At 34.3% G+C, this 17464-nt stretch overlaps 3 protein-coding genes across 6 annotated transcripts; 2 read left to right on the plus strand and 1 right to left on the minus strand.

Annotated features, from left to right (window-relative positions):
* Positions 1–46: 46 nt before the first annotated feature.
* Klp68D (kinesin-like protein 68D) lies at positions 47–3474 on the plus strand. 3 transcript variants are annotated; one of them, XM_035886360.2, is made up of 3 exons: positions 47–207; positions 267–468; positions 800–3474. In XM_035886360.2, the coding sequence occupies exon 3, from the start codon at positions 845–847 to the stop codon at positions 3029–3031; it is 2187 nt and encodes a 728-aa protein (XP_035742253.2). In that variant the 5' UTR covers positions 47–207; positions 267–468; positions 800–844; the 3' UTR covers positions 3032–3474. The 3 variants fall into 3 exon arrangements, with proteins under 3 accessions (XP_035742253.2, XP_035742263.2, XP_035742271.2); XM_035886370.2 differs by having other exon boundaries at positions 299–468; XM_035886378.2 differs by lacking the exon at positions 267–468.
* Positions 3475–4005: 531 nt separating this feature from the next.
* Positions 4006–10331, minus strand: LOC118450535 (uncharacterized protein CG7065-like). 2 transcript variants are annotated; one of them, XM_035886354.2, is made up of 6 exons: positions 10189–10331; positions 9170–9281; positions 8233–8954; positions 7862–7965; positions 7663–7771; positions 4006–7552 (listed from the first exon to the last, which is right to left on the minus strand). In XM_035886354.2, the coding sequence occupies exons 2-6, from the start codon at positions 9269–9271 to the stop codon at positions 4717–4719; spliced, it is 3873 nt and encodes a 1290-aa protein (XP_035742247.2). In that variant the 5' UTR covers positions 9272–9281; positions 10189–10331; the 3' UTR covers positions 4006–4716. The 2 variants fall into 2 exon arrangements, with proteins under 2 accessions (XP_035742247.2, XP_085515031.1); XM_085658905.1 differs by lacking the exon at positions 10189–10331 and adding an exon at positions 9458–9725.
* On the plus strand, positions 10221–17418 carry LOC118450627 (uncharacterized). Its single transcript, XM_085658907.1, has 8 exons — positions 10221–10374; positions 11192–11389; positions 11468–11614; positions 11813–11962; positions 15431–15591; positions 16067–16172; positions 16251–16789; positions 16988–17418. The coding sequence occupies exons 3-8, from the start codon at positions 11473–11475 to the stop codon at positions 17204–17206; spliced, it is 1317 nt and encodes a 438-aa protein (XP_085515033.1). The 5' UTR covers positions 10221–10374; positions 11192–11389; positions 11468–11472; the 3' UTR covers positions 17207–17418.
* The last annotated feature ends 46 nt before the right edge of the window (positions 17419–17464 follow it).

A 17464-nucleotide genomic window follows, 5' to 3' on the forward strand; every position in this document is an offset into this window, starting at 1 on the left:
GCGTAAGATATCGATTTAGTAAGTCGAATAAGACAGATAAGCCTTAGTGCGCATACTCGGCATTTACGAGTCTACTAATCCATTTTATATATCTATTGCTGCTGTCTGTTGTGTTACTTGAAAGCAGAGAGAGTCATGCCTTCATTTCGTTTCATCCCAAGGATTCTACGTCGTATATTTTCATCGCAATACGGCTGATATCGTCGCGTAAGTTCAAACATTAATGATCACTAAGTCATTGTACTACTGAAAGTCGGTAATAACAGACGTAAGGACAACACGAGTCGCGTGTTGACAGTGCGAGGGGGTTCCAGAGGCAAACAATGGATCAATACCGATACCTTGTAGAGAAGTATAATCTACGGACACGAAGCCGAAGAATCGTCGATCTCTCCTCTGTTTAACCTGTTTTTTAACCACATCCTGCTTCTCCGTTCACTCGACAGAACAAATAAACTTCTTAAAAAGGTATGTAGTCGTCGTAGAAACTAGCCCTGTCCTTTGGTTTTATTTTTCATTTCTCTTATTTTCACTTCTCATTGCATGTCATTTATTTCAAGAAAATTGTCACGTAAAAGTACGTAAGTAAGATTATCCGTACAAAGAAGATATCGTTGAAATTTAATGATTTAATTGATGGTATGATACGCATACGTCACTTTATTTTGGACATGATCATGACAAGGATCAACAGAAACGACATTTCATTTATCATTAAATGATTCCTTTGTATCATATTAAATTCAAATAATTAATTATATTGACGTAGGAATGTTCTTTTGTTTTGTTCCTTTGATAGGTAAATTTTCGACACCTCCACGTGTTTGGTCTCTCCTGCGAAAGTATGGATAAGCTCGATAATCAGTCGAAGAGTTCAAAGAAAAAATGTTCGAGATCAAGCGCAGGATCGGCAGATGTGGCGACTCAATGCGTCCAGGTTGTTGTAAGATGCAGACCAATGGACGAGAAGGAAACTGCACGAGGTTATATTCGTGTAGTCGACGTCATTCCGTCAAGAGGGGTAGTAGAGATCCGCCATCCTCGGGACGATCCGCCCACGGACAATGTCAAGGTCTTTACCTTCGATGCTGTCTACGATTGGCGTTCGACTCAGCAAGAACTTTATGAGGAAACTGTGAGACCTTTGGTTTCTTCGGTATTGGACGGTTTCAATGGTACCATTTTTGCTTATGGTCAGACTGGGACAGGTAAAACTTATACAATGGAAGGTTCAAAGATGGAACACGAAAAACGTGGTATAATTCCAAGATCTTTCGAGCACATATTCAATCACATCGGCAGATCGGAGAACATGCAATATCTCGTGAGAGCGAGTTACTTAGAAATTTATCAGGAAGAGATACGTGATCTTCTTCATCGTGATCAGAGTCTTCGATTCGAGTTGAAAGAAAAACCTGAATCTGGTGTTTTTGTGAAGGATTTATCGACAGCCGTTTGCAAGAGCGCAGCTGAGATTCAACGTTTGATGAATGAAGGTAATCAAAATAGGACGATTGGTGCTACCAACATGAACGAGCACAGTTCTCGCTCTCACGCGATATTTTTGATCACCATCGAGATGGGATCTATTGGTGATAATGGCGGCATTAGAGTAGGTCGTCTGAATCTAGTCGATCTCGCTGGTAGCGAGAGACAAAGTAAAACCGGTGCATCCGGTGAAAGACTGAAGGAAGCGAGTAAAATTAATTTAAGCCTTTCTGCTCTCGGTAATGTTATTTCGGCATTAGTCGATGGGAAAACTACTCATGTTCCTTACAGAGATTCCAAACTCACCAGATTATTACAGGATTCTTTAGGGGGAAATTCGAAAACGATTATGGTCGCAAACATTGGCCCTGCTAGTTACAATTATGATGAAACGCTTACAACTTTGCGTTATGCTAATCGTGCTAAGAATATTAAGAATAAGCCACGAATAAACGAAGATCCTAAGGATGCTCTTTTGAGACAGTATCAGGAAGAAATCGGTCGTTTGAAAGAGAAATTAGCTCAGAGAAGTATGGTACAACGTAAGAAAAGGAAAACAAAGAAAAAAAGAGAAGACGATCTCGCAGATTCGGAATCCGATGCAGAGGATAGTAAAGGAGAGGACAACAATAAGACCGTTGAAGTTGATAAAAAATTAATAGCTGAGCAACTGAGAGCTGAGAAACAAGAGACTGAGAACCTTATTACGAGAATAAAAGATTTAGAGAGCAAGATGTTGTGCGGTGGGAAGAATATCATAGATCATACGAACGAACAACAAAGAGCATTGGAACAAAAGGCAGCAGAAATTGCCGAGCGTAAGAAGCGCGAAGTCGAGATGCAACAAAAACTCGAAGACGAGGAATTAACTATGGTCGGTGTACGAGAAACATATACAACCTTGCAACAGGAAGTAGACGTCAAATCGAGAAAGTTGAGGAAATGTTTTACCAAGTTGCAAGCATTGAAACAAGAATTGGATGATGTGACTAATGACTTTAACAGAGACAGACGTGATTTAGAACAAACGCAGCATGAATTAATGAAGGAGCTCAAACTAAAATATTTGATAATTGAAAATTTTATTCCTGAAGAAGAGAAAAATAAGATATTATCGAGGATACATTTCGACGAGGAAGAAGACTGTTGGATTTTGAAAAATTCAGAAGCATCGAACATAGAAACGATAAAACGTCCTACGTCAGTTCCTGGAGCACGTCGACCAATTTCTGAATATGCTCGAATTGCTCTGGCAATGGGACGTGGATATCGTTATGCTGGAGAAAATATTTTGAATTTAGATCTGGACATGCCAGCTAGAACAACATTAGATTATCACGGACCAGCTATTGCGCCAACCATTCAAGCTGTGCTCGAAGAGGCTCTTCGAGATGAAGGAGACATCGATGTTGATGCTTCGAATGCAAAATTACGTTCCAAGCCACGATTACAATCGGCAAGGATCAGGCCAAGAAGCGTTCCGAAGATGCAGCAAATCCCGACTCCCGTTTATCCAAAAACTAGAGGACTCGTACCCAAATAGTCATCGCTTTTCTTCGTGTTCTTTCATTTTCGTCCTCTTGTAGCTCTCTGTAAAGAAAAGTGTAAATATTTGATGAACTGCGCGTCCTGTGCTTCTATTTAATTCTTCACGATGCGCTCGCCTAATTTTTCTCTTTCTATCTCTTTTTCTCTCATTAAAAAAAAGGAAGGCACGAACGAGCCGGAATCTTTGGAACCTAGTCATTGTGCAATTATTAAGTAGTTAGCAGACATTGATATTCCGATGAATTATTTGTTGTAACAATAAAGCACGAGAAACATATAGTCGTTTTTGTTCGCGCATTTATCTTCGCTTAAACGGCACATTTTTTTTAATTATTATTATTCTAGATAATGAAGATAAATTTTCGATGTTTACTTATATACAAACGAGAATAGTACAAGATTGAAACTACAGAAATAAACGATTCATTTTTATGTATTTTTCTCATCATTTTACAATCATTCTTTTCATATGATTATGGTCAATTCCATTTCAACATTATTCGTAATCATTTTAAATGTCACATTTTTACAAGTCGTTTGTTTATCCGCTGCTGCGTTTATGTCGATACGTTGTTAACATTCATTTATTTATTAATTTTTATTTTTTTTATGGCATCAGCATTTTTTCAGATTTCTCCAGTACAATGTTTATCTGCTTTCTCTGTAACGTCTAAAAAATGGTAGTAATAAGAATCGAAATAAAATGAAACTTAAATGGACGACTTATCTTATCGGATAATATAATATATAGATCTTTTTTTAACATATTGCAATTGGTAATAATATATATATAATTTATATATATATAATTTATATATATATATAATTTATATATATATATAATTTATATATATATATAATTTATATATATATATAATTTATATATATATATAATTTATATATATATATATATATATATATATATATATATATATATATATAATTTATATATATATTATTAATGTGCGAAATATATATTTTTCAATTAATAATTTTGAAATTACCGTTTATTTTGCAAAATATATATGTGTAGATATATTTTGCACAGTTCAATATAACACACTGCATTATTACTTACTCTTTTACCACGTAGGATGTATCGATCGAGCACATACACAGTCATATGAAACACATTCATTCATACATATTCACTTTTCTTGTACAATTTCCACATTGAAACGATAGTAGTCTTTGCGCGATTTTCTCCAGACAGAATAAAGCGATAAAAAAAGAAAAATAATTTTAATAGATACATGTATAAGAAAAAAAAACAATGTAATAATGAGAATATTTCAAAATCTTAAATGTAGGCACCGAAGAACGAGAAAAATCGAAGTGTTCATCGGAAAGTAGTAACGCAGGCAAAACGCATTGTTTTCTTTTTATATTTATACAATGGACAAAATTGGAAATCTGTTGAAAATAAAAAGTTCTGTGGCCGTATTAACATAAATATACGGATAATAATATTCTGTTTTCTGAAACTAAAACTTGCGATATTTTCATCACAAAACATTGTAAAAGATTGACATAATTCTATTCCAAGTTAATTGAAAGAATTTTCAAAAACATCTAGGAATAGAAAGACACTGTCTTAATCGAGTAGCGATGATTTGTATAAAATTTGTTAATGGCATTCTTTTATCGACACACGCGCTACTATTCTATACAATGAAGTGTTTAGTAGAAACGTTGTTGTTGCGCATATGTTCCATATGATTGTTGCGGTTGTTGAGATGATTGTTGTTGAGGATATCCAGATGGATGACCACCCGGTGGACCACCGTATCCAGTAGCAGCACCATATCCTTGCTGTGGAGAGTATTGATTTTGTGGTACAGTTGATGGAGCATATTGATTTTGATTACTCATGTTAGCATATCCTTGATAATTATAACCATTGTCTATGTAATTCTGATTAGTACCAAAAACTTGCGGTTGAGGTGGATAATTCGGAAATTGTTGATTAGGAACGTTTGGATAAGTTAATGGTGGAGCTTGTGGTCGGGGTGGCTGATTAGTTGGTGCATCATAATTTTGATTATAAAAGTTTTGCATCGGAGCTATCGCCGATGAAGTATGATCTATCATCTTTGGACCTGACGATCTTTGTTCTGAATTTTCATTAGTGAAGTTTATATGTGATTTTGGTACATATTTGTTTGGAAGATCACCCATGATATTCGCTATTAAACGTTTAGTTTCGTTTAGGATCGCATTGGGATCATTAGATTTCGTGATATCCGAAGTTCTCGTTGCTGGTGATCGTGAACGCGAACGCGAACGTGATCTAGACCACGAGCGAGGCGAATTCGAAATAGATTTTGAAAAGACACGTGTCCTTTTTTTTGCTTTCTCACTTTCATTCACATTTTTATCAGCTGCTTTGTAAATGTCTTCGAAAGTATAATCATCGTCATCATCCGATAATTCTAATTTCACTTTAGATTTATCATCATCTTTCTTTTGTTGCTGTTGTTCTTCCTCATCGTCGTTAGCAAACATATCTAATTTAGGTACCCATTTGTTTTCTTCATCTGATGGATTTTGATTTCCTTTACGTATAGAGAATGGCGAGGTTTTTCTATTCGTCTTGCTTGTTGACATTTCAATCAGTTCAGGGGTAGGTGATTTTTTTGATAGCGATATGCTAGAAGGTACTACAACGCTTAAATTAACGAATGCTCTTAATTTTTCTACCCTGGGTAGATCAGTAGCTTCTAACTTTTTAAGGAAATTTATAAGACCATGCTGTTCGTGGGTACTTAGGTCTTTAAAATTTTGTAAAAGCATCTTTAAATCTGTGTCTGATAAATTTTCCATTCTTGAAACTTGATCCACTGTATCGGTTAATGTAGAAGTTACTAAAGTTGATGTGGATGTCGATGTACTACTTTGAAAGGTGCCTGTAATTCCAGTCGTAATACCACTTGTAACACTGGCAGTTACACCAGTACCACCACTTGCCAAACCTTTCACAAAATCAGCGGTGGTGACAGGCTTGTCCGAATGTTTTGATGCTTCTGCCATACCAACTACCGCATTAATTAATGTTTCTAGTTCTTCCTGAGACACATTCGATCTACCTTGTGCAACGAGAGCAGCAGCGATTTGTTGAGCTATCGCAACTTTATCCACAGTTCCGACGCCAGGAACAGTGACTGGCTCGGAATTAATTGGTGGTGTAACCATTTCTATGGGTCTAGGATATATAGTTCTTCCACTCACAAAATTACTAGTTCTACTTGCTTCGAGAAGTTCGTGTTTTTTCTTCTTTTCCTCTTCCATTTTTTTCTTACTTTCAGTTGCTTTGTGTAATAATTGCGCTATGTTTTGTATTGCTGTCTTCGTTGGCGCGATAGCCATTTTTTCTATCATACCAGCAAAAAGCTGTCCTTTCAGTTTCTCTTTAACTGTTTCGAATAGGACGCTCACTTCTTCGTCGTAAAGCAATTCTTCAGCGGAATTGGGCTTTGCTTTTTCAGCAGCTAATGCCCGTGATAAAAGTGATACTATTTTAGGGCCTAGAGATCCTAATTGACCCTCGAGAGCTGTCAGAAGTCGCAATAAACCTACCACTTCTAAATCTTCGCTGAGTACTTCTTCCTTTTGCGGTGGACTTGGTGATTTGTCTTTTACGGGATATGGTGTCGCGTAATGGATAGGTCTCGTACGTGGTGCAATCCGAGAATAATAACTACGATACATATTACTTTTTCCTCGTGAATAGGAAGAATAAATATAGTCTCTTTCTCGTGGATCGTGACGATCGTAATAATCTGTTTTTATTGTTTTTGTACCTACGTATTCGACTTCATCATCACTCTCAATACGATGTCTGCTACGTTTTGAGGGAGGCGATCTTTCGCGTCTACTTGAAGGTGGAATCCACTTCTCAGGAGGCTTCTCTTCTGATAATTCCAATCGTTTTCTGATTTCTTCTTTTCTTTGTTGTAATTGATCATTATGAATCTCGCGCATTCGTTTGTTCCAAAATTCAATCCATTCGGGTTTGAAATCGTGTTTGCTCGGGTCTTTGCCCTCAGCTTGCAATTCTTTGTATCGTCTATTCCAGAATTTTTTCCACTCGTCCGGATAAGAAGGATGTTTTTCTGGATTTTTTTCATGGAACTTTAATGCGCGATCGAGTGTTTCCTCGGCTCGTCTAATTTGTTCCCGATACTTGTCCCATTTATCGCGTTCTCGAAGTGGTTCCAATGAACGTGATCGTGATCGAGAACGCGAACGTGAACGCGAACGCGAACGATCACGAGAATATCGTGATCTGGTACGATACTTGCTACTCTTGTCCGATACACTACTTCTTCTATCACGAACGGGAGAACGTGATCTTGAACGCGATGGCGATGGGCTGCTTGATATACTTGATAGTGATGATAAAGATTTCGTCTCGTCTGATGGGCGTTTAGGAGAGTTTTTTAAGTTTTCGGTGTTTTTTTCATTCGGCTTACGTAAATTTAATTTGTCCTTGGTAAGAATTCGTATCTTGAAAACCCTAAAAATGTTTTAAAAATACAATATTTTCAATAATTATGCGATACAATATAGTATTAGTAGCTTTGTTCCATATGTTTGGCCTATTTTACGAAGTTATAGACAACTCACGATTTTGTAACATCTTGTTTAGATTCTGTTTTCTTCGGAGATGATTTTTCTTGTTTCTTCTCTTCCTTTTTAAATTTTCCATCTGTTTTCTCTTCAGGTGATTGAGAATCTTAATATCAGAAATTAAGTTTTGATATCATAGCATAAATTAATACAATAAGTTTAATAATCATAAAAGAACTTTATATCGTATACTCACCTTTCTTATTACTATTATTACCAGCAATTTCAGCCATCTTTTCTTCAAAGTTTGTCACCCATCTCACATCGTAAACTTCCATTAATGTTAACTCAGGTGTTTCCCTGTATGTAGGAAACAACCATTTTGATTGTAAGGTAATATCAGATAACTTATTTTAATCAATTGTTACAATTTTTTTGAAGCATTTCTATTAATTTTATACATAATATAATACAGAATATACTTATAGATTCTTATCCCATCTTTACATTACATTTAAGTAAAACATGTTTTATTTAAATGTTGTATAAATGTGGGATATTGTGAAGAAGAAACAGAATTTAAGATACACTTAAGGTACATAGAATTAAAAATATATACCAACTTACCTAAAATGATAGTCTTGATATACCCTTTTGATATATTGCATTTTATTTTTTTCAAATTGATTCTTGTCTACTAATTGTGGCTGTAGTCTTCCAAATCGTTCTTCAATTTTTTTTGCTGCTAACACTGATATTTCGTTGGCTCCACGTTTGTAATTAGGAGTACGCGGTAATTCTGTAATAGCTCGCGATATTGTTGGAAAATGTCTATTCAAATATGTTATCCGATGATTGTAACTGGTAATATGAGCCATCACAGTCCGTGGATCACCACGTTTATCACACAAAACACAAGTATAACTGGGTTCGCAGGAATCATTGTCCACAAGTTCAAGTAAATATTCAAGACCAACAAGCGGAGAACTTCTATGGCGATCTAAACTCACTTGGATCGTTGTCGTTCTTGTTAATTGATCTTCCATTCCTGGTGGTACTGGCTCACCTGGTGCTAAAGCATCCGTAATGGCAGTCGATTGAACAGGAGCAGTTGCTTTCGCGATATCAGAACGTTTCGACCATAGTAACACGGGATATGGCCATTCGTCCAACTTAATTTTATGACGATTACACGAATTATGACTTATCAACTTATGTGCTCCAAACAGAGCAATGTTACATATGTGACACCATATGTCACCATCATCGGTTTTGGAATACACAGGTCTGAGAGTGCCATCTTCAGCAGTTACACTGCTTCGCATTAAACGTTTCCGATCATGTTCTTCCTGTAGAAGATAAATATCGTGTCAAAAACACAAATCTTTTACAAATTTAAGAAAACATTAGAAATATGTGGTTATCAAGTAAATTTAATTCTTGTAATAGATTTCAATTTATTTACTCATTTTATTAGTTTATTGTTATGATTAATTTATCATAAAACTTACACTTATTATTCTGTAATTATTTTAACACTGGTTCAATAATAGATTTTCATTACCTTTTCCTTATCTTCTTCTGAAAGATGAGAAGGATTGCGCCCTTCTATATCAAGATCATCAAAATTCTGCATAGTTGATCCACGAATAGAAAGATCACCCATTACACACTTTCTGAAAGTATCAAAGTGATATACAAATGAATACAGAAGAGATAAAATATTAGAAACAATAAGTTCTTTTACACAACTTTGTAAAACTTACAAAATAAAGATTTATAGGATACTGCAAATGTAAGACTCTGAATATTATCTATACTGGAGTATTTATATAAAACTCCAGTTACTTACCGATAAAGCAATTTGCTTTTGATTTAACAACGTATTCTTTCTTCAGGAACCACAAATACCACAAAACAATTAACTAAGTAAATAACATAAGAACCGTCACTAGCAATGCAAAGTTAAGATTCACTAACTTTGCAAATTGTATATAAGTAAAATTTCGTTGTCTTGTGGACAACGTTTAAGAAAAAAGACAAAGATGTCATCTTTATTTAAGATCTGTATCTATGCTTAAAAAGATAAAGATGTCATAAAGATGCCACTGACGATATACGATGAGCAATACTGTGAACATCGATATAGGAATATATATCAACAGTATAGAAATCAATTATGCAATTAAAAGATGGTTTTCATTGATAATGGCTATACAAATATGTTATAATAGTAAAGAACGCAATTTATATTTTGTGTCAGATGAGGTGACACTTTGTGTGAGGTGATACACTGGAAGGCATTTAAGGCACATAGATCCTAGTAAATGTGAGGTTATATTTTCACTGGAACAAGATAATTTAAGATTATCGAAACTACTGTCGTAATTACACCAGCTTTAAGTATACTATTCATGCATCATTGGCCAGTAGTATAAAAAAAGTTCATCAGCTACAGTCGAGTAGCTATTTCTCAGCAGTCCAGTCCGACGATCCTGCATATCGTCCCTGTCGATATTACTAATTTGGATTGTTTTCTTTTTTTACCTGGAATGATATTGAAAGAAAATGATTTTCGCTTACCAAACTATGATTTCGAGAAGCTTCTAATAATTTCTTCGTTCGTAGTTATATTCTTTGATATCTTATTTGATAAAAAAATTCCACATTCATACAAATATGCGCATGCTCACATATGTATAATTATACGTAGGTATATTTATGAGATCGACGCTTTCAGCGAGAAAGTATAAGGACGTTCGAGAAACGGTTAGTATATTTTCGTATTAACTGCCCTCTCTCGGGTAACTTTGAAATAGAATGTCTTTTGTTATTGGTTACTGCATTGTAGACATATTGTTATTTTCTTTCAAAATCGACTTCCTTTGTTTTACGTTCTAACCGTCATTTTTTTTATTTAAATTAAGAAGCTCAATACAGTGTTAGCTATTTTAATTTTTTATTTTTCTATGCAAAATTTACAGAAATTATATGTAAATATATAGTATTCGTAGCATTAATTTAAAAAGATCTTTAATCTAATAATTTAATAATTAATAGATGAATGCATAGATTACTTTTTTGTTCGATAAACTATTAAATCTTTTTGCTTTCGTTAGTAACAATAATTTATATAAATCGTCGAAACAGTTCTAATAACGAATGAAAATATGATATGAACTTCGATATAAGACGAAATATGAAGTAATATAAAGTAATATATGAAAAAAAATGTTTGTTCTATATATTCGAGTCTACACTGACGAAAGCCATTGGTCTGAATATGGCTATTATATAAATTTGTTCTGGCTCGAATTCTAATTTGAATTTTCGATCGAATTTTCATTGTATTAATGTATATTTTATATATTTGTTATATTTATTTTAATTATCGATTTTCTAACTTTGAATATATTTATTACATTAAAAAATATATTTTGTTCTTATAATTTACAAAAGGATTTACAATTTGATTACAATATATTTAATATGTCTTTCTTTTTTATTAAAAATTTACAAAATTCACAAAGAAATAAATTTAGGCATATTATATATTTCATCTTATATAATATATCTGTCTTCACAGAAATGGAAAAGTACGTGAATAGTAGGGTAACGACTGTAACAGTATCAGCAAAGATGATTGTAGAGGGGTCTTATATGGAGTTCCTACGGGACTTACAACAGTCAGTCAGTCAGTCGGTCGGTTGATCAGCCGGTCTTTCGTCCGTTCCTACGATCTTTAAAATTTCATGAAAGAGTCGTAGGTGTATCGATGTTTTCGGTGATTGATCGATATTCTCGGATTTCATTATTGATTAATAAGAGCATAAAAGAACAGAACGATCATTTTTGTGATTAGGAGCAATGCGAAAGTCCAGAGGACTTTTCACAATCGTTTGCGGACTTCTGTTGTCATTTTCAATAAACACTTGTGGATGGTCGTTGGATTTATTCGGTTGGGGAACCAAACAAGCAGAGATACTTGATTTAAAAATACGTTCCAGGGGTAAGTTCATAGGAAAGATTAGATAAGAATTTTCTAATGAATTTATTAAAAAATATTTATTTAATTTAAATGAAAAGATCTTTCTGAAATATTTTTAATTGAATATGATAAAAAGAATTTGGAAATGCGTTGAACATGATTGTTTATTGTAATCTTTCATTTATCATTCACTTATGTTTACTTTTTAATTTTTTTTAGTTCTCAACTTTTTTCCTATCCCAGTAGAAGAAGAGTGTTTATCTTCGGATAAACGACGACGTGGGATATGCATGAACACGTACCATTGTCGTATTCAAAACGGAAAATCATATGGACCATGTGCTCTTGGATTTGGTGTTTGTTGTATATGTGAGTCTTATATAAATTTTTTCGATTATTTTTTATTTGTCATATTTTCTAGGACATCGCATATGCATATGTATGACTTCTGCCATCTTTTTATTTCTCTTTGTGTGTATAGATATACGTAATATTAAATTGAATTAATACATTGATAGTTTTCTCGACAGTAATATGCACGGATACTTGACAAACTTTTTGCAATTTTTCATTTAACCATAGCAATCTGTTATACACATATGTATAACGATATAACATACTTCGACGTGAATAACGTACATACGTAAATTAACTTAATACATATTAATACATAAATTAAATTAATTAATATGAAATATACATCGACGAAGATTTTTTAATCGGAATAGTTTTTAATTAATTAAAGCATAAAATTTAATTGATTAAATTGAAGTATAGTAAATTTGTTAAATATTTTATGAATTATCGATTTATCATAAATTTCTTAACCGTCCCGTAAACTTGGCGTTTTATCTATAGTGCATACATAAACGATCGTCTTTCACACTCGACAACTACTACTAAGACGTTCTCGATCGGATCGAAGATCTTGTTGAGAGAAAGAGAATGGTCACTGGGTCGAAGCAGGCTGATGATTTTAGTTAACGGTATTGAAGCAGTCGTACGCTTTAAAGTATAAAACGAGGAGATCTCGAAGAAGAGATTTTATTTGTAAGACGAATGGAAGCATGAGAAGAGGGAGGTGCCGCTATATAGTAAAGCAAAAAAAAAAAAAGCAGAGAAGAAAAAAAAGAAAGAGAAAAGAAAGAAGGAAGCATTGAGTTCCGATCTCGGAGTTCGCGTGCCGAGAAAAAATGTATGAGCGGTCGGGATTATACAGTTACCTAATTGCCTTTCGAGTCGGTCACGTGTCCCACATAAAACTTTGTTTGCGCGGCTTGCATGTCCGACAAAACCGCTTTACGTGCTTTTCTTTCTTTAATTTTTTTCTCTTTTTTTTCTCTCCCTCTCTCTCTCTCTCTCTCTCTCTCTCTCTCTCTCTCTCTCTCTCTCCATCTCTCCTTTGTAGTCTATTTTTCTCAAACGAAGCAAACATTTCGAGCAGTAATAATAGATCAACACCATCGATAAAGTATACGGTTTTATTTGAAAAAAATCATAATTTAGGCAATTCAAGGCAATATTGTAGCCAAAGGTTTCACGCAATAATTTTATATTAGAAATAGCTATTGGTAGATTGTTTGGCCAAGATCACGTGACTTTTTCCCCACATTCATTAGCTGGGAAAAGAAGGTTCGTCAGGTATCCGGATATCGAGGTAATCCGATTACGATGAAAAGGACGCGCCTCGTGCTCTCGGACAGTCGGATCTTACGGATTTGTCATCCGGATATTGGGATTCGTCACCCGGATATTCGTATTTTCTACGTTAGTTTAATTGAATTTCAATCAAAGTCGAGAAGAACGCAAATCTACTTTCTTATTGGGATATGTTGTTGACTCATTTATCAAATTTGTATATATATATATACACACATACATACACCTACACATACATATGTATATAAACATATGCGTAAAAATAGTCATATCCAATTAGTTTTACTCAACTGGTATAGAAATATTACCAGGAGAAATTTTTCTATACGTTGTTAACGTCACGAAAGCTCCGTCATAGCATCGTGATTCGATAATTAGTAAAGTATCTTAAGTTAGGCGAAAGCTAACTTTAGTCACGTTTCCATCGGATCCCGCTTAAAATACCTGTCGAGTAGTCACCACGCGAGGCCGAGCAATTAACTTGATATTTAATTATGCGAGATATCGGACTTTAATTTTCGTTGAAATTTCATATCAACCTTTATGTTTACTAGGGGTAGAAAGAAAGAGAGAAAGAGAATATTCTTAGAAGATTTAATACTCTCTCCCTTTCTCTCTCTATTTTTATCTTTTTCTTTCTTTCCCTTTCTTTCATCATTATGAATTCTATCGTTAGAAATTTTTCTTTAACTAAGATTAAAGCAATTTGTATTTCTAAGATGCAGAACGATATTTCTCGAGGGAAATTAACTAACGAAGACACGTTCAGTATCTTCCGACTTTACGTTCTTAACGAATGGTAAACAAATATAAATTAATTTGAAAGAGCAAATCTAGGTATTATGATATTTCTACGTCATGTTAATCGATGTAATTGCGAATGTGCACCTTCTATATACGTAGGTACATATGTATATACGTGCATACATACCTGCATATATATTTACTTATTTGTAAATCAAATTTATCGGATCTGATATCTTCGTCGTTGTTATTGTTTATTTCTTACCTACTTTTATAAAGGATCAAAGTTTACAAAGTAGAATTCCTTCTCGACGAGCGTCGATACCGGTTGGCCTGTAAATTTTTAATGTCGTTTCATACTATGTACGAAGGAGGGAGTAAAATCTACGAAACGAAATGGTAAATGTGTGGTAGAGACACAGTCGTTGAATGGAGCCCCGGAGACTCTAAAACGGCCACTGAATGCCTGAATGAGAACTCGTTATCGGAACTCTGGACTGGCATAAGAATGTCGCATCATGATCTTTCGCCCTCTCTCTCTCTTATTTTTCTTAGAAAAAATCCTAACGGTATATATATCCAGATTTTTAATTTCACTTCAGAAATCGGAAATTGAAAATTTTACTCGAATAAAAATGGACATGTAAATATAAGCGTCATTTAATTATTATTACTATTATTTGTTAAAGTAATGAATTTTACTTGTTAATACTATATAGGATAATTGAATGTTGTATTTATTCATTTTTCAATCTACCATTTTATGACTATTTTATAGAAAGACATTCAGTGTGAAAATGATAATACTTTGAAATGCGAACACATTGGTTATTATCTACTTTGTCTTGAAATATTTTAAGAAATCCAAAACGTTCTTATAAAATCAATTTGTAGATAGGTCGATCGTAGTTGAACAATGAAATTTATATTACTTCAGTTGAGTTATACAAATATACGGTCTTTTATACTTCGGTACCTTTACTAGCGATTTCATCTCGACGCGAAATTTATCTTGAAAAGGTTGACTGAAATATAGTCGAGTGGGCACCATTGAGAAATAATTTAATTACAGTATTTCTTTCCACGTCGTTGGTTTATTGCGTTTCAAACTTCTTCAATTATTTAAGGACTCGTTACCCTCGAGAAAAGAACTCTGCTATTTAGGGTCAAAGAGGCAAAAGAAACGTAATTGATAGGGTTTAAAAGATACAGTAATACATTCGAGTGTACGAAACGAAATTTGCTTTTTCAAGTCTTCGATTGAATTGAAAAAGTTTCTTTAATGATTATGGTTATTCTTCTAAAAAAGAAAAGACGAAACGAACAAGTTTTTGAATTTTTAAGGGAGGCTGAATATATTTGAATAATTTTACGCATTGAGAACGTACATGCGAATGTTTTTCATCATTATTCATTAATTTTTCCCACTACAAGTTACGGCGAGTTGCGATCAAGAGGTGCAAAATAATCTGACCTACGTGACCAGTCCTGGTTTCCCGAACCTCATCGACCGACCCATGAACTGCTCGGTAGTCGTCCGGAAGATCGATAGGCAGGTCAGCCAATTGAGGATCGACTTCATACACTTCAACATAGTAAGTGCGAATTCTACTATTTCTTGATACTTCAGTCACGCTTGTATTCGAGTAGTTCTTGTTGTTTAATGGGGACGATTTTATGATAATTTGGGTTTAATTAAATTTGTAAAAGTATATATAAAGTTAGTAAATAAATCGAATTTAGTTAGGTTACATTAGAATGAACCGATGGGATTTCGAATTTAGATCATTAATCATTACAGTTTATTTCATATAAGTATCTTAGGGGATGCATTAGCACTTTTCTTAAGTACAAGAGAGAACTTCTCTTAAAATCTAGAAAGAACTCAAACACTTGGCGGCAACTAACATTTTCAAAGTTTCGTATTGAATTTTTAAAACGAACTCTTGGCTCTTACGACTTAAAAAGAAGTCCATCTTTAAGGGAAGGTTTATCTATCGAGATGTCCATAGTGAGATTAATCATCTTTTCACACTTAGGAATTTTCTGACAATCTATTAATGATTTTAGGGTCAACCTAATAGAAGAACTGGCATCTGTGACGAAGATATTATGGAAATTAGGAATGGTAATAGGTCGTCTCTAAAATTGTGTGGGTGGAATAGCGGGCAGCACAGTAAGTATAACACACTATTCTCTTCTTTCGTAGTTTATTTAAGAAATATATTATATAGATACGTATTCGTGCGGTCAGTATATTTAGACGTAAACGAGGCCGACGAACCTGTGACCCTTGACTTTAAGCTACCGAATGGACTTCATTCGCGAATGTGGGAAATGAGAGTGATCCAATTGGGTTTCGAAGATCGTGCACCGGCTGGCTGCCTTCAATACTTTCGTTCACCTAATGGTACCCTTAAAACTATGAATTATCTACCAAATGGGAGATTTTTAGCTGATCAGGACTATTTAGTTTGCGTTCGTCAAGAAAAGGAAATGTGTGGTATTTCTTATACTCCTTGTTCGAAAGATTCTTTTCGAATAGGAGCTTCGAGATCAGGACAAATTGAATCGAATGCTACAACCACTGTTCCCAGAAGAAAAGCTAATAATAGTACCAACAGTACTAATAACGTTAACGGTAATTCTACTGACGTTGGACAAACGGATTTTTTAATGGAAGGATCTGGAAGTGGTCCGGATGGACAAGAGACTGTTACACCTTTAACTATTATAACTAGAAGATGCAGAGACAAAGTTCTTATACCTTGTGATTTCGAGGAATTTATCACGGTACTATATCATCTATTTTATTTTTTATTTATTGATGGAACTTCGAACGTTTGTGCGGTCTTATTCGCTGTAGAACATTTCAAATTCAATTGTTAATCACAAATGGTGACAAAGAGAAAAAGAAAAAGAGAGAGAGAGAGAGAGAGAAAGAGAGAAAGAGAGATAGAACCGATAAAGACGGCAATTCGTTTGTTTTAGCCCGGCAACAATGGTGTCGGAATTTGCAATCTCGAACATTGCGGAAATTCGTTGTGCGAACGAGACGAGCTAGACACCGATGGAAATTGTCGTGTGGAGACTTGGGCAACGCCCTTTCGTATAAGGGTTGCGTTTGGTCCTGGAGAGGATACAGGGACAACACTGGAGGATAATGTTGGCATGTGTCTTATGTATGAACAGCTACGATGTGTACCTTAAACGTTTCAATGGTGTGATCTTGTGTAGCGTTAAATTACGAGAGTAGAAAGGAGGAACGTCTTGATGAATGAAATTGAAAGAGGAGAAAAGGGATTACACTTGAAGGAATTGAAGAGGAAGATACATATTTGTATACTAGACAAGTGTGTCAAAGAGTCAAATAGTTTTTATTTACAAACAAACTAGCTTAAATCGTAAACGCAGCGCACAACTCTCGGTACAATAATATATATATATATATATATATATATATATATA

This window comes from Vespa mandarinia, chromosome 8, assembly GCF_050613455.1.
Source record: "Vespa mandarinia isolate Hongniang chromosome 8, ASM5061345v1, whole genome shotgun sequence".
Classification (NCBI taxonomy): domain Eukaryota; kingdom Metazoa; phylum Arthropoda; class Insecta; order Hymenoptera; family Vespidae; genus Vespa; species Vespa mandarinia.

Coding starts and splice junctions, on each gene's coding strand:
- Klp68D (XM_035886360.2), top strand. CDS start 845: ATGGATAAGCTCGATAATCAGTCGAAGAGTTCAAAGAAAAAATGTTCG.
- LOC118450535 (XM_035886354.2), bottom strand. CDS start 9,271: ATGGGTGATCTTTCTATTCGTGGATCAACTATGCAGAATTTTGATGAT. Junction 8,955..9,169: donor CAGAAGAAGATAAGGAAAAG/GTAATGAAAATC, acceptor TATCTTCTACAG/GAAGAACATGATCGGAAACG. Junction 7,772..7,861: donor TAATAATAGTAATAAGAAAG/GTGAGTATACGA, acceptor TCTGATATTAAG/ATTCTCAATCACCTGAAGAG.
- LOC118450627 (XM_085658907.1), top strand. CDS start 11,473: ATGCGAAAGTCCAGAGGACTTTTCACAATCGTTTGCGGACTTCTGTTG. Junction 15,592..16,066: donor ACTTCATACACTTCAACATA/GTAAGTGCGAAT, acceptor TAATGATTTTAG/GGTCAACCTAATAGAAGAAC. Junction 16,173..16,250: donor GTGGAATAGCGGGCAGCACA/GTAAGTATAACA, acceptor TCGTGCGGTCAG/TATATTTAGACGTAAACGAG.